The sequence below is a fragment of the Salmo trutta genome, chromosome 6, assembly GCF_901001165.1.
Source record: "Salmo trutta chromosome 6, fSalTru1.1, whole genome shotgun sequence".
NCBI lineage: Eukaryota > Metazoa > Chordata > Actinopteri > Salmoniformes > Salmonidae > Salmo > Salmo trutta.
In genome coordinates, this window is record NC_042962.1 from 53,943,316 (window position 1) to 53,956,569 (window position 13,254).

General features: G+C 41.2%; 1 protein-coding gene and 1 long non-coding RNA gene across 2 annotated transcripts; one reads left to right on the forward strand and one right to left on the reverse strand.

Annotated features, from left to right (window-relative positions):
* Positions 1–5,480: 5,480 nt before the first annotated feature.
* On the reverse strand, positions 5,481–10,565 carry LOC115196302 (zinc finger protein 45-like). Its single transcript, XM_029756997.1, has 2 exons — positions 10,271–10,565; positions 5,481–7,909 (listed from the first exon to the last, which is right to left on the reverse strand). Exons 1-2 carry the CDS (start codon positions 10,461–10,463, stop codon positions 7,149–7,151), a joined length of 954 nt encoding a protein of 317 aa, XP_029612857.1. The 5' UTR covers positions 10,464–10,565; the 3' UTR covers positions 5,481–7,148.
* Positions 10,566–12,062: 1,497 nt separating this feature from the next.
* LOC115196303 (uncharacterized) lies at positions 12,063–12,914 on the forward strand. Its single transcript, XR_003878830.1, has 3 exons — positions 12,063–12,598; positions 12,690–12,791; positions 12,889–12,914. It is a non-coding gene; the product is annotated as an uncharacterized LOC115196303 (long non-coding RNA).
* The last annotated feature ends 340 nt before the right edge of the window (positions 12,915–13,254 follow it).

Sequence of the window (13,254 nt, forward strand, 5' to 3'; positions counted from 1 at the left end):
ACAACCATCTCTGCAGCACTCCACCAATCAGGCTTTTATGGTAGAGCGGCAAGACGGAAGCCACTCCTCAGCGAAAGGCACATGACAGCCCGCTTGGAGTTTGCCAAAAGGCACCTAAAAGACTATCAGACCATGAGAAACAAGATTCTCGGGTCTGATGAAACCAAGATTGAAATCTTTGACCTGAATGCCAAGCGTCACATCTGGAGGAAACCTGGCACCATCCCTACGGTGTAGCATGGTGGTGGCAGCATCATGCTGTGGGGATGTTTTTCAGTGGCAGGGACTGGGAGACTAGTCAGGATTGAGGCAAAGCTGAACGGAGCAAAGTACAGAGAGATCCATTTGCTAAAATTTTGAAAAAAACTGTTTTTGCTTTGTCATTATGGGGTATTGTGTGTAGATTGATGAGGGAAAAAAACAAAATGGAAAAAGTCAAGCGGTCTGAATACTTCCCGAATGCACTGTAGGTCTCTGAAAGTGAGAGCTAGTTTCAGCTAAGAAATCTAATACTGACTGATGATTTTCACACTGCTTTTCATAACTCAATTTGTTTTGTCATCAAGTGCCAGAAAACAGAACATAACATCAATTTACAAGTTGGATGTGAAAAGAAATCCACAATGATACAAAGTATAATTTGTTGTTTTCACTTTCACTTCAGGCTGAAGCTTTTGCTGTACTCACTGCAGTAATATAATGTATGCCCTTTAATGTGAGTGCTCATATGTGATGTATGGCTGTTTATAACCAAAGCTTTTGCCACATTATTTAATAGGTAAGATTTCTCCCGTGTGAACACACTGATGAAGTCTTAAATAGCTTTCCATTGATACGGATTCTCTCCTGTGTGTATCCTTGTATGGATGGTCAAGTTGCTCTTCTGGTTAAACCTTTTGCCACATTGTTTGCACAGAAAAGGTTTCTCTCCTGTGTGTATCTTTAAATGCAAGGTCAAGTTTCCCTTACGTGTGAAGCTGTTGCCACATTGTTTACACTGATATGGTTTCTCCACTGCAGCAGAGCAGTCTGGATGAACTGAGAGAGACTGATCACTGGTTGGTTGTGGTACTCTGTAGCCCTCTCCATCAGGTTCTGATCTCTTCAGTTATGATAGGTAGAGCGTTCCTCTCTCCATCATCCAGTTTGGTTTTGGTAAAGATGTGAGGGCTGAGGTGGGTCCTCCTGACTGAGTCTGAACTCCTGATGTTCCTCTTTAATCTGTGTGGGTTCTGGGTCCTCCTGCCCCAGACTGGGGCTCCAGTCCTGCTCACAGTTCTGCTGCTCAGGGGGAACGACTGGAGTGAGTTCCTGGAAGTCTGGAGGGAAACAAATATATTCAATCAATATAGACTTAATATATCTATCTGTCATACTGTTAGGAAGGCCTCTCTGTGCTCAAAAATAAAACTTTTGTTGACTAGTCTACACTACAGCACAGAAAATGCTATACTGACACTCCTGACCTACAAAAATATTTTTAATTTCAGAATTAGTTAAAATTAGGTTAAGTTTATGGTTAGGATTAAGGTAAGGGCCAGTTTTAGATTTTGGTTACTTGTTTACAGGACAGGAGTGCCTTATAGCTGGTACCCCAGCACGTGACTTAAAGCAATGTTGGCGAACTAGGTGTTGCGTTCAAGGGTGCGCATAGCCAGAGAGTTAGAGGGTTTCCACTAGTTACCACAGCCACAAAGTCAAAATGGGCTAAATTGTGAAAACAAACATTTGCCTCTTGATCTTAATTTAAGGTGTGGTTAAGGTTAGGTTTAACATTTTAAGATACATTTTTGAAATAGGCAGGATTTATGGCTTTGTGGCTGTGGTAACTAGTAACGACCGAGGAAGAGAAAGCTCTTTGACATGGGAGAGGCTATACCGACACGCCTGGTGCACAAAGTTGATGATTTATGTCGCGCAGCGAGAGTTGAGTGGAGACAAACAGATTCTGTTCCGTCAATCATCGTAACTAGCTCTCTTTTTTGTTTTCGTAACCGGTCGCTAAACGACCTATGGGAAATCCTTCCCCTTCACGTGATCTGACAGATGTTTTAATGTGATGAATTTGAAACTTGTCTGCCAAAGTTGGAACTTGAGATTGTTCAGATTCATTCCGTTTTTATCTGAGTAACCAACAACCACAGATAACCACAAGGAGAATAAGGTGAGGAAACAGTCCACCTCAGTCAGGCCCATCTTTTTAAACAATCACAATTTATTTCAACCTCTAGTTTAGTAAAATAAGTAGTTTTGTTGTGATCACAAGAACATCTTAACAACTCAGGTAGAGAGTGCCACAGTCAGGCAGAAAGATCTGAGTGCTCTTAGTTTCCCTGGCTGATATGGCTGCTACTTAGAAATACTATAACAGTAAATAATTTGATGACATTCACTGCTATAAACCTTTCTCCAATATAACCGCATAGTTTACACAAACCCACCTCTGGCCTTTGACAAATACATCTCTGTGTGAAAAGGTGTCCCATGGTCTGTTTTTGTCAACGAGCTCAATGTATTCCAAACACTGGTGGTAACCAGATGACCCCAATAATTCAGGTAGTAAACGTTGGTACAGTACAGTGCATTCGGAAAGTATTCAAACCCCTTGACTTTTCCCACATTTTGTCACGTTACAGCCTTATTCTAAGATGGATTCAATTGTTTTTTTCCCCTCAATCTACACAAAATACCCCATAATGACAAAAAAAAGGAAATATGACATTTACATAAGTATTCAGACCCTTTACTCAGTACCTTGTTGAGGCACTTTTGGCAGCGAATACAGCCTTGAGTCTTGTTGGGTATGAAGTTAGAAGCTTGGCACACCTGTATTTGGGGAGTTTCTCCCATTCTTCTCTGCAGATCCTCTCAAGATCTGTCAGGTTGGATGGGGAGCGTCGCTGCACAGCTATTCCAGAGATGTTCAAATTGGGTTCAAGTCCAGGCCCCGGCCGGACCACTCAAGGACATTCAGAGACTTGTCCCGAAGCCACTCCTGCGTTGGAGTGTGCTTAGGGTCGTTGTCCTGTTGGAAGGTGAACCTTTGCCCCAGTCTAAGGTCCTGAGTGGTCTGGAGTAGGTTTTCATCAAGGATCTCTCTGTACTTTGCTCCGTTCATCTTCCCCTCAACCATGACTTGTCTCCCAGTCCCTGTCGCTGAAAAAACATCCCCACAGCATGATGCTGCCACCACCATGCTGCACCGTAGGGATGGTGCCAAGTTTCCTCCAGATGTGACGCTTGGCATTCAGGCCAAAGAGAATCCTTTAGGTGCCTTTTACTGAGAAGTGGCTTCCATCTGTCCACTCTACCATAAAGCCCTGATTGGTGGAGTGCTGCAGAGAATGGTTGTCCTTCTGGAAGGTTCTCCCATCTCCACAGAGGAACTCTGGAGCTCTGTCAGAGTGACCATCGGGTTCTTGGTCACCTCCCTGACCAAGGCCCTTCTCCCCCGATTGCTCAGTTTAGCCAGGTGGCCAGTTCTAGGAAGAGACTTGGTGGTTCCAAACTTCTTCCATTTAAGAACGATGGAGGCCACTGTGTTCTAGGGGACCTTCAAATGCTGCAGAAATGTTTTGGTACCCTTCCCCAGATCTGTGCTTCGACACAATCCTGTCTCGGAGCTGTACGGAAAATTCCTTCAACCTCATGGCTTGGTTTTTGCTCTGACATCCACTGTCAACTGTGGGACCTTATGTAGATGTAGCGTGGTTCGTTCTGCGTTGTGTACTTTTATTTAGGACACTGCCACAACTGGAATTATGATGGTTGAATCATGTTTATTCGACCTGCACACGAAGAGACAACACACAATATGTTAGCCCTCGGTGCAGTCACAGCTCTCGGGCACCTTGCTAGCTGAAGGTCCGGCAAAAGAGAACGATAAAAGGGTACGTAAGTACGGATAACCCGCGATGGACCAAACCAAAATATACAAACTTTTACAATTAGGTGTATTTACAATATAGATATCAAAAAATGTTTGTACACCGAAAAATAACATTAACTATGCTGCTGTAATTAAATAAAGAAAACACATTGAATTATTATTATTAACATCCCCTCTTGACCTGGCCTACTTGAACTGTCCTTGCGTGCAACTTGGTGCATAATCTAGGGGAACAACATCACTCTACTACATAGACAGGTGTGTGCCTTTCCAAATCATGTCCAATCAATTGAATGTACCACAGACTCCAATCAAGTTGTTGAAACATCAAGGATGATCAATGGAAACAGGATGCACCTGAGCTCAATTTCGAGTCTAATACTAAAGGGTCTGAATACTTATGTAACTAAGGTATTTTTCCTAAAATGTATAACCTGTTTTCGCTGTGTCATTATGGGGTATTGTGTGTAGACTGATGAGGGTAAAATTTCATTGTATCCATTGTAGAATAAGGCTGTAATGTAACAAAATGTGGAAGGGGTTTGAATACTTCCCGAATGCACTGTATGTTCCATTTACTACTAAAAGATATTTAACTTAAGTCAAAGACGAAACTAACTGCAACACACTGGTCTCAAATATATTAGCATTACTAGGCTACACTGAACCATGATGGACCCAATGTATGGCTTTTTTTCTTCATGTTGAAATGTCTCCCAGTGCAACATACCCAGTTTTCAACCACTGGTACGTGGCTTACGGAGCGCTCTTTGAAATAAGCATTTGTAACGCAGTATTCCAACGGATCGAGTTTTTAATTCGTTACGTTAGCTAATTGTCAGGTCACGGTGATATCTAGAATGGTGACCAATAATACAAGTTATTTCTCCCTTGCCCATCGAAATAAATGCGGTCGTTGACAGCTAACCAGCATAAACTAGTCTCACCAGGACGACGGACTGAACCGAATCCATTCGTCTCCACTCGACATACGTCATCAATTTGGGCACAAGGCATGTCCGTATAGCTTATCCCCTTCGGCATAACACAACGTGCCACATACATCTAGTCTATTAACTAGTCTACATGTCAAATCTCGTTACAACAACTGCATTTCGCTACAAACCTGCTCCATGTAACTTAATCTCTGGTTGGAAAACCATGCCCAACAGCCTCCGTAGACGCTCGTTCTCCTCTGCTGAACGGCAGATTTCTTCCTGATACTCCGCTATAATCTTCTCCACGACCCCGAATATCTCCACAGCAGCCGCGGATAAACGCTCGGTGACGAATACATTCAACAACTGTAGTATGGACATATTGGCGATGGTTATGGAAGTCAAGCTGTTCGTTTTATTAAAGAAATGTTTGTTGAAACCTCTCTCTCTCTGATTCTGCGTACCGGCTGATAGTGACCTTGTTGTCGTTTCACTAAAGTTGGTCGGTGAAAAAAGACTCCATCATTCCTGTAGAGCATTTTCTGTTTTTCATTTTCTCTAAATCTAAAAAGGCACAAACTAGATTTGAGTCATTGTAATAAGTAATTGAAAATGCTATTACTCCAACCTTGTGAAAGTAACAAACTGACACGTTTTCATTTGTCAAAAACAACTTTATTTGAAAAGAGTGCCTTTGATTTGACGGCCTGCACATGCACAGTTCGGGGCGGGGCGACCGTAAGACCCGATGACGTTTCTGCGCATTCACTTAGCTAGCCAATGTCGCCATTGCATCGCCTACAAGTGTGATCAGGGATTTCTATTGGAGAAGCAGTTTGTACCCATCTTCATACTGTACTGTCTGTCTTTGGTGCACCTTTAAATCATCATGTCCCAGGAGACACCAACTGGGAGGAGATAAATGTTGCCCCTAAACAGTAACACAGGGTCAGGGGTTCTATTCACAAAGTGTCTTAGAGTAGGAGTGCTGATCTAGGATTAGTTTAGCTTTTTCAATTATAATGAATGGACAGGAGTGATCTGATCCTAGAATAGCACTCAACCAAGATGCTTTATGAAAACGGGCCCAGATACATTCCCATCTGCCTAATGGGTCAGGATAAGGTTGGGGTAGGAGGCACAAATAGAGCTGATAGGCAGGTTTAATACATCCTCTAACATGAATGACATCCATTTAAAAAAGTACTTTATTACAACAAATAATTTGCTGCATTATATAGATTGTCAAAGACGTAATAGGCTACTTCAATATTCTAACGTCAGAAGATAGTGGCCCAAATATCCTGTATGTCATTGTTAAACAATTGAATAAGAACTCCTGTTGTTTACAAATCCAAGAGTGTGCTCTGTGCTAGATACAGCTGTGAGGGAGTTTTATTAGGCTGATCCGCAGTGCACCGGGCTATGGCCTGTCATGTGATTGGCTCACACCCGTGAGGCAGCATGGTCTCAAACTGATGCAATCACTTTTCACCTGGTGCAAACTCCACCCACCCGGGCCAGCATAATCAAATTCCCTCATTGTAAACGGCAAATAGGCATCCAAAAAAAAGTGAGCACCAAAATGAGCATACAAATCAGATACTGAATGATGCTTTACACTCCACACGCACATTGTTACATTCCTCAGCTACAAAACCAAATAACTTTGCTCAAACAGATGGGGGAAGTAACAAAAAGCCACTGACAACAACCAAAACAAAACAGGCAGGGTTTTAGGAGGGTTTCTGAAAGACACTCGTTGGGGTATCCACTGAAAGTTGACTAGTCACAACTGGAACATAAATGACACCCACCATGAGCACCCACTAAGTTTGCCCAAGAAGAGGCCAACACAAGAAAAACCCACACTAAACTTAAAGACAGGAAACAAACCAAAAAGTTGAGCAAAACAGGAAAATGTTTCTATAAATCAAATAGGGAGTGCCAACTAAAAAGGTGTTGACCGGACCTCCACATTTCAAGACAACTGAAGCACTGGGCCAGCCACTCTTAAATAGCACAAGGGCCAGCACAGGTGTAACACATACTGACTAACGAGGTGACACAAATCGGTGCGTCCAACATGCTATACATCCTAAAATCCAACCTGAAAACATAAATTGAAAAAACAAAACCTTTAACACACAACTACATTTGTTTTGTTGTCAAGTGGCAGGAAATATAATAATTATTTACAAGTTGGATGTAACAAATTCACATGTGAGTAATCATTTGTTGTTCTCACTTCAAGCTGAAGATTTTGTGTGAGTGCTCATATGAGACTTCAAGCTTCCTTTATAACCAAAGCATTTGTCACATTATTTGCACTGGTAAGATTTCTCCCCTTTGTGAACACGCTGATGAAGTCTTAAATAGCTTAATGCGATGTAACCTTTCTTGCATACAGGACAGATATATGGTCTCTCTCCTGTATGAGCTCTCATATGCAATGTCAGTTCTATCTTCTGGTTGAAGGCTTTGTCACAGTCTTTGCACTGATATGGTCTCTCCCCTGTGTGTATCCTTGAATGAACGGTCAAGTGTCCCTTCTGGTTAAACATTTTGCCACATTGTTTGCATTCATAGGGATTCTCTCCTGTGTGTACCCTTGTATGGATGGTCAAGTTGCTCTTCTGGTTAAACCTTTTGCCACATTGTTTGCACTGATAGGGGTTCTCTCCTGTGTGTGTCCTTGAATGGATGGTTAAGTGTCCCTTACGTGTGAAGCTGTTTCCACATTGTTTACACTGATATGGCTTCTCCACTGCAGCAGAGCAGTCTGGATGAACTGAGAGAGGCTGATCACTGGTTGGTTGTGGTACTCTGTAGCCCTCTACATCAGGTTCTGTTTTGATCTCTTCAGTTATGATGATAGGTAGAGTGCTCCTCTCTCCATCATCCACAGTTTGGTTTAGGTAAAGATGTGAGGGCTGAGGTGGGTCCTCCTGACTGAGTCTGAGCTCCTGATGTTCCTCTTTAATCTGTGTGGGTTCTGGGTCCTCCTGCCCCAGACTGGGGCTCCACTCCTGCTCACAGTTCTGATTTTCAGGGGGAACGGCAGGAGTCAGTACCTGGAAGTCTGAAGGGGAAAAAAAAAAAACATTCAGTCAATATAGACTTATCGTAATACAATACCTGTAATTTTGTTTGGAAGACCTCTCTGCACTCAAAAATAAAACTATTTTGTTGACTAGTCTACACTACGGCACAGAAAAGGCTATACTGACACTCCTGACCTATAAAAATGTATTTAATTTCAGAATTAGTTAAAATGAGGTTAAGTTTATCGTTAGGGTTAAGGTAGGGGTCAGTTTTAGATTTTTGTTAGTTGTTTACCGGACAGTGGTAGGGCTGGGCGGTATACCGTATATTACTATATACCGGTATTGATGCATGGACCGGTTTGGGTTTTTACTTTACCTTCTATAACGGTATTTGAATGTTTGGTTTGTTAAATGTGATACGCTGTGTGTAATGTCCACTTTTATAGTTTACTCCCCTACTTCAGTCACCGCTCTCTCATGCCGCTTTCCACACAGACCTAGCCCCACCCCACGCCCGTCACTCAAGGAGTGCATTTGTTGTTGCTCGACCACGGGACACTTGCATTCAGTCTGCATGTTCAATGCAGCACATGCAACAATGTTGATAACGACGATGCTATTTCCACTTTGCTTCTTAATACAAATCCACAAACGTTCTAGAATTACACTATTAGTTTGTTTCTTACATCTACAAACTGCTAATTTGTCTTTTCTTAGCAAGTTGTGACTAAGTTGTTAGCTGCTAATCGCTAGTTATCTGGCTAGTTAGCTAATAAATGTACTGAGTCAGAGCAAACTTAGCTAGATATACAGCCTGATACCAGATGGTGTGGACCTAAATCAGCATGTTGTTTGTGCAACAGTATCGTCTAAATCAAAGAGGAATAGGCAAAGCTTGAATATGTTTGCTACATGAAGTAGCTGAGAGAGATTATAGGGTACCCAAGGAAACACTGACCATCACTTTGGTTCCTACCCTGTCACTATAACTCCTCCATGATATTTTTATGTGTGTCATGTCAAACACTGTATTCAAAATGTCCACTATCTTCTAGCTATAGAATTAGAATAATCATTATTTTTCCATGATTCCAACAGTTCACCCAAGTGTTGATCTAAATCGCAAGTATATTTTTTTATTTTACCTTTATTTAACTAGGCAAGTCAGTTAAGAACAAATTCTTATTTTCAATGACAGTCTAGGAACAGTGGGTTAACTGCCTTGTTCAGGGGCAGAACGACAGATTTTTTTTTACCTTGTCAGCTCTGGGATTCGATCTCGCAACCTTTGTTACTAGTCCAACGCTCTAACCACTAGGCTACCTCGATTTGTTTTGCCCATATCGTGCAGCCCTACGTGGCAGTGTGGAAATAATCTCAAATGAGTGCAGGAAATGATTTTGAGTTGAAGTTTATTTGAACAGTATAAAACAATTAGAATGAGTAGGACCCATTGAGATAACGTGGAATGGATGAGTTGCCACACTATGGTTAAGCACTACTCATAAAGCAAACGTACAACTTTTATAGTCAAAAACAAAGTACCGTCAAATACTGTCAACATTTAGAAAAATACTGTGATACGATATTTTGTCCATATCACTCAGCCCTAGTATTTTTTTTTTTAAGTACTTATAAAAATAAGCTGTTACCATGTTCCAACACATACTATATTGTTTCTGTTTCATAGTTGTAACAAAGGCTCTCCACAAATAACACTGATTTAACAGTGGAATTTGTGTTTTTACATATAGCCTACATCAACTAATGAAAATGCTATTTTGTTACTTGGAATCAGGGAAGAAATATGTTCAATGTTACCAAACACCATCATGAACACAATCAAATGATTATTTCAGTGATAGCATATGAAATGTATTAATTACACTGTTAGAATTTTGCAGTCAGAATGACTGCTCATTTGCTTAAAGGCGGGTCCCTCGAGGCCCAGCGGTTCTACTGTTTAGTATATTTAAAACCAAATACTTTTACTCAAGTAGTACTATATTTTACTAGGACTTTCACTTTTACCTGACTCATTTTCTATTGTGGTATATTTACTTTTACTCATGAATGACAATTTAGTACTTTTCCCACCAATGCTCAGGCTCCAGCTTGAAAACAGAAATCCAAACTCTTGCGGTACAGTAGCTCCATGTAAAGTAGTTGAGCATCATGTTAAGAACCCGAAGAAAAAACACCAATCAAAACCGTCTAACCCATAGCAGAGCGTTATTGACGTACCCACTTCTTTCCACTCGCCCTTAATCCAGTCGCCATATTGGGATGAAGCTACACCCTTCACCTCCCCTTTGGCATATCACAATGTGCCACATTAATCTAATCTATTGGTCTACAAGTAAAATCTCGTACAACAACTGTATTTCACTACAAACCTGCTATGTGTGACGTTCTCTCTGGTTTGGTAGCCATGTCCAACAGCCTCCGTAGACGCTCGTTCTCCTCTGCTGAACGGCAGATTTCTTCCTGATACTCCGCTATAATCTTCTCCACGACCCCGAATATCTCCACAGCAGCCGCGGATAAACGCTCGGTGACGAATACATTCAACAACTGTAGTTTCGACATAATGGAAATGGTTATGAAAGTGTAGCTGTTCGTTTTATCAAATAAATATTGGTTGAAACCTTTCTCTATGAATCTGCTTAGTGACCTTTGAACAACAATTTATATATATATTTTTTTAAACAATTGATAGTGTTCTCCTTTCACAAAAGCTGGTCAGTAGGAAAAAAATACTGCATTACATTAGCGCCACCTGCTGTCTTGGAGCATTTCATGGAAAACCAGTTATTGGATCCAACCCATTACCTGGACAAAGCAGAGTTTGCCCTCAGCTTCAATGTGGGTCCCAAGACGCCGTTTTATTCATGCCTTTTCCTTGTCTGTTAGTGCCTTCTAATTAAAGTTTCAATAGAGCCCCACAGTGGAGGTATCATAATACCCCTAAAATCTAGTGGTCAAACAGGGAAATGGTTCCAGTCGTTTTTCCACCATTCATTTTTCCCATAGGGATTTGTAGTTCTTTATGAAAGCCACATTAGTAGCTAATTAGTGTTTCATTTTTGTGGAGTAAATACAGGTGAATATATATATATATATATATATATATATATATATATATAGTACCAGTCAAAAGTTTGGACACACCTACTCATTCAAGGGTTTTTCTTTATTTTCTACTATTTTCTACATTGTAGAATCATAGTGAAGACATCAAAACTATGGAATCATGTAGTAACCAAAAAGGTTTTAAACAAATCAAAATATATTTTATATTTGAGATTATTCAAAAGTAGCCACACTTTGCCTTGATAACAGCTTTGCACACTCTTGGCATTCTTGGCATCACCAGGCCCAGCAAATCAGAATGAGTTTTTCCCCACCAAAGGGCTTTATTACAGACAGAAATGCTCCTCAGGTTCATCAGCTGTCCAGGTGACGGGTCTCAGATGATCCCACAGGTGAAGAAGCTGGATGTGGATGTCCTTGGCTGGCGTGGTTACACATGGTTTGTGGTTATGAAGCCGGTTGGACGTACTGCCAAATTCCCTAAATAGACGTTGGAGTCGGCTTATGGTAGAGAAATTAACATTGAATTCTCTGGCAACAGCTCTGGTGGACATTCCTGTAGTCAGCATGCCAATTGCACGTTCTCTCAACTTGAGACATCTGTGGCATTGTGTGACAAACTGCACATTTTAGTGGCCTTTTATTTTCTCCAGCACAAGGTGAACCTGTGTAATGATCATGCTGTTTAATCAGCTTCTTTATATGCCACACCTGTCAGGTGGTTGGATTATCTTGGCAACGGAGAAATGCTCACGAACAGGGATGTAAACAAATTTGTGCACAACATTTGAGGGAAATAACCTTTCAAGGATCTTTAATTTCAGCTCATGAAACATGGGACCAACACTTTACATGTTGCATTTACATTTTTTTCAGTATAGATAACCACCGACTGTAGTTACGTGTACAATGCACATTACCCTCCTTACAAGTAAAAAACCCAGCATATAATAAATGTTGTGACCTCTTTATTGAAAATGTTTCTTTATAAACATCGCATGCCACAGATTTAGGACCTGAATGTAGAAATCTTGGTCTGCTGGCCAGTGCCCAAAATCCTTATGTTATATCCCTGCAGGTCAGTACCTTTCAGACAATCCCCCTATCACTGTTGGTCCTCCTCAGTGACCTTATGGCTGAAGGTTTTAACTTTCCTCTTGAGAATTAGAATCAGAAATAGTTGTATAGCTCATTGCAATACTTCACCTCTTCTGGCAAATAGTACCCTAGACTGTCCTGATCATCTAGTTGAGCATTCCAGATAATTCCTTCATCTCAGCAGAAATGTACCATCCACATAGTAGGATTTTAGATGTGCAGATAGACCAAAGCCCAGTCTATTTGACTGTTACTATAGTCAAGTCTGTGGGTTATGGTATTTTAATGTAGATGTTATCATTTCAGTAATCAATTTAGCTAGCTGGTAAAAGTAACTTTTGTTGTCTTTCAGATGGATGGACCGGAAACCCAGTGACAACACTTGGGTCTGTAGTTGCCATTTTCCGGTGGGAAAGAGAAAAGGCCCTGTATTTACCAGAAAAGGTAGCTCACCCACCATGACAGAAGATGAAGATCCAGACTGTTGATTGGGAAACAAGAACAAACAATAAGGCACGAGGATTGGGTGCTGAGTATGAGAAACAATTTGTTTTCTGTCCAGATAAAGATGGTGATACAGCATTGAAAAATACCTACCACGGACCATGTCTCTTTGTTTTCCAGTCCAACAGGAGTGCATCCGTCAGTCCATCCAGTGCATGGACATCCCGCGCCAGTGTCATCCGGTTGTGGAGACTACAGCAGAACAAGCCTGTAGACCGACAGGTCAGTAACTCATCAAATATGATACAATATTGTGTAAAACAGTGAATTTGTAGACGCATCAATTTTGACTTTGTGTCCCCTTTTCCCCATGTTAAAGACATGAGACGTGACATGCGGAACATCATGCTCACCCCACGAGAAGCAGTGCATGATCAACGCCACCCTCAGCAAGGAGATCTGCTGGAAGTGATGTACTCTCTCACTCTGGGGGTAAGACATCATTTAAACATCACAGATATAAATTCCCACTGTGCCCATGATGAAATGCAACTGTGAATTGTGCTGTACTACTGAATGAAACAGGAAATGCACTCAGACCAGCCTTTGTGATTGAACTTACGTTAATTACATTACTTTAGTTGGCTGCTTTGAGCAAAACTTGTACAGTGCATTGGGAAAGTATTCAGACCCCTTGACTTTTTCCACATTTTGTTACGTTACAGCCATATTCTAAAATGGATGA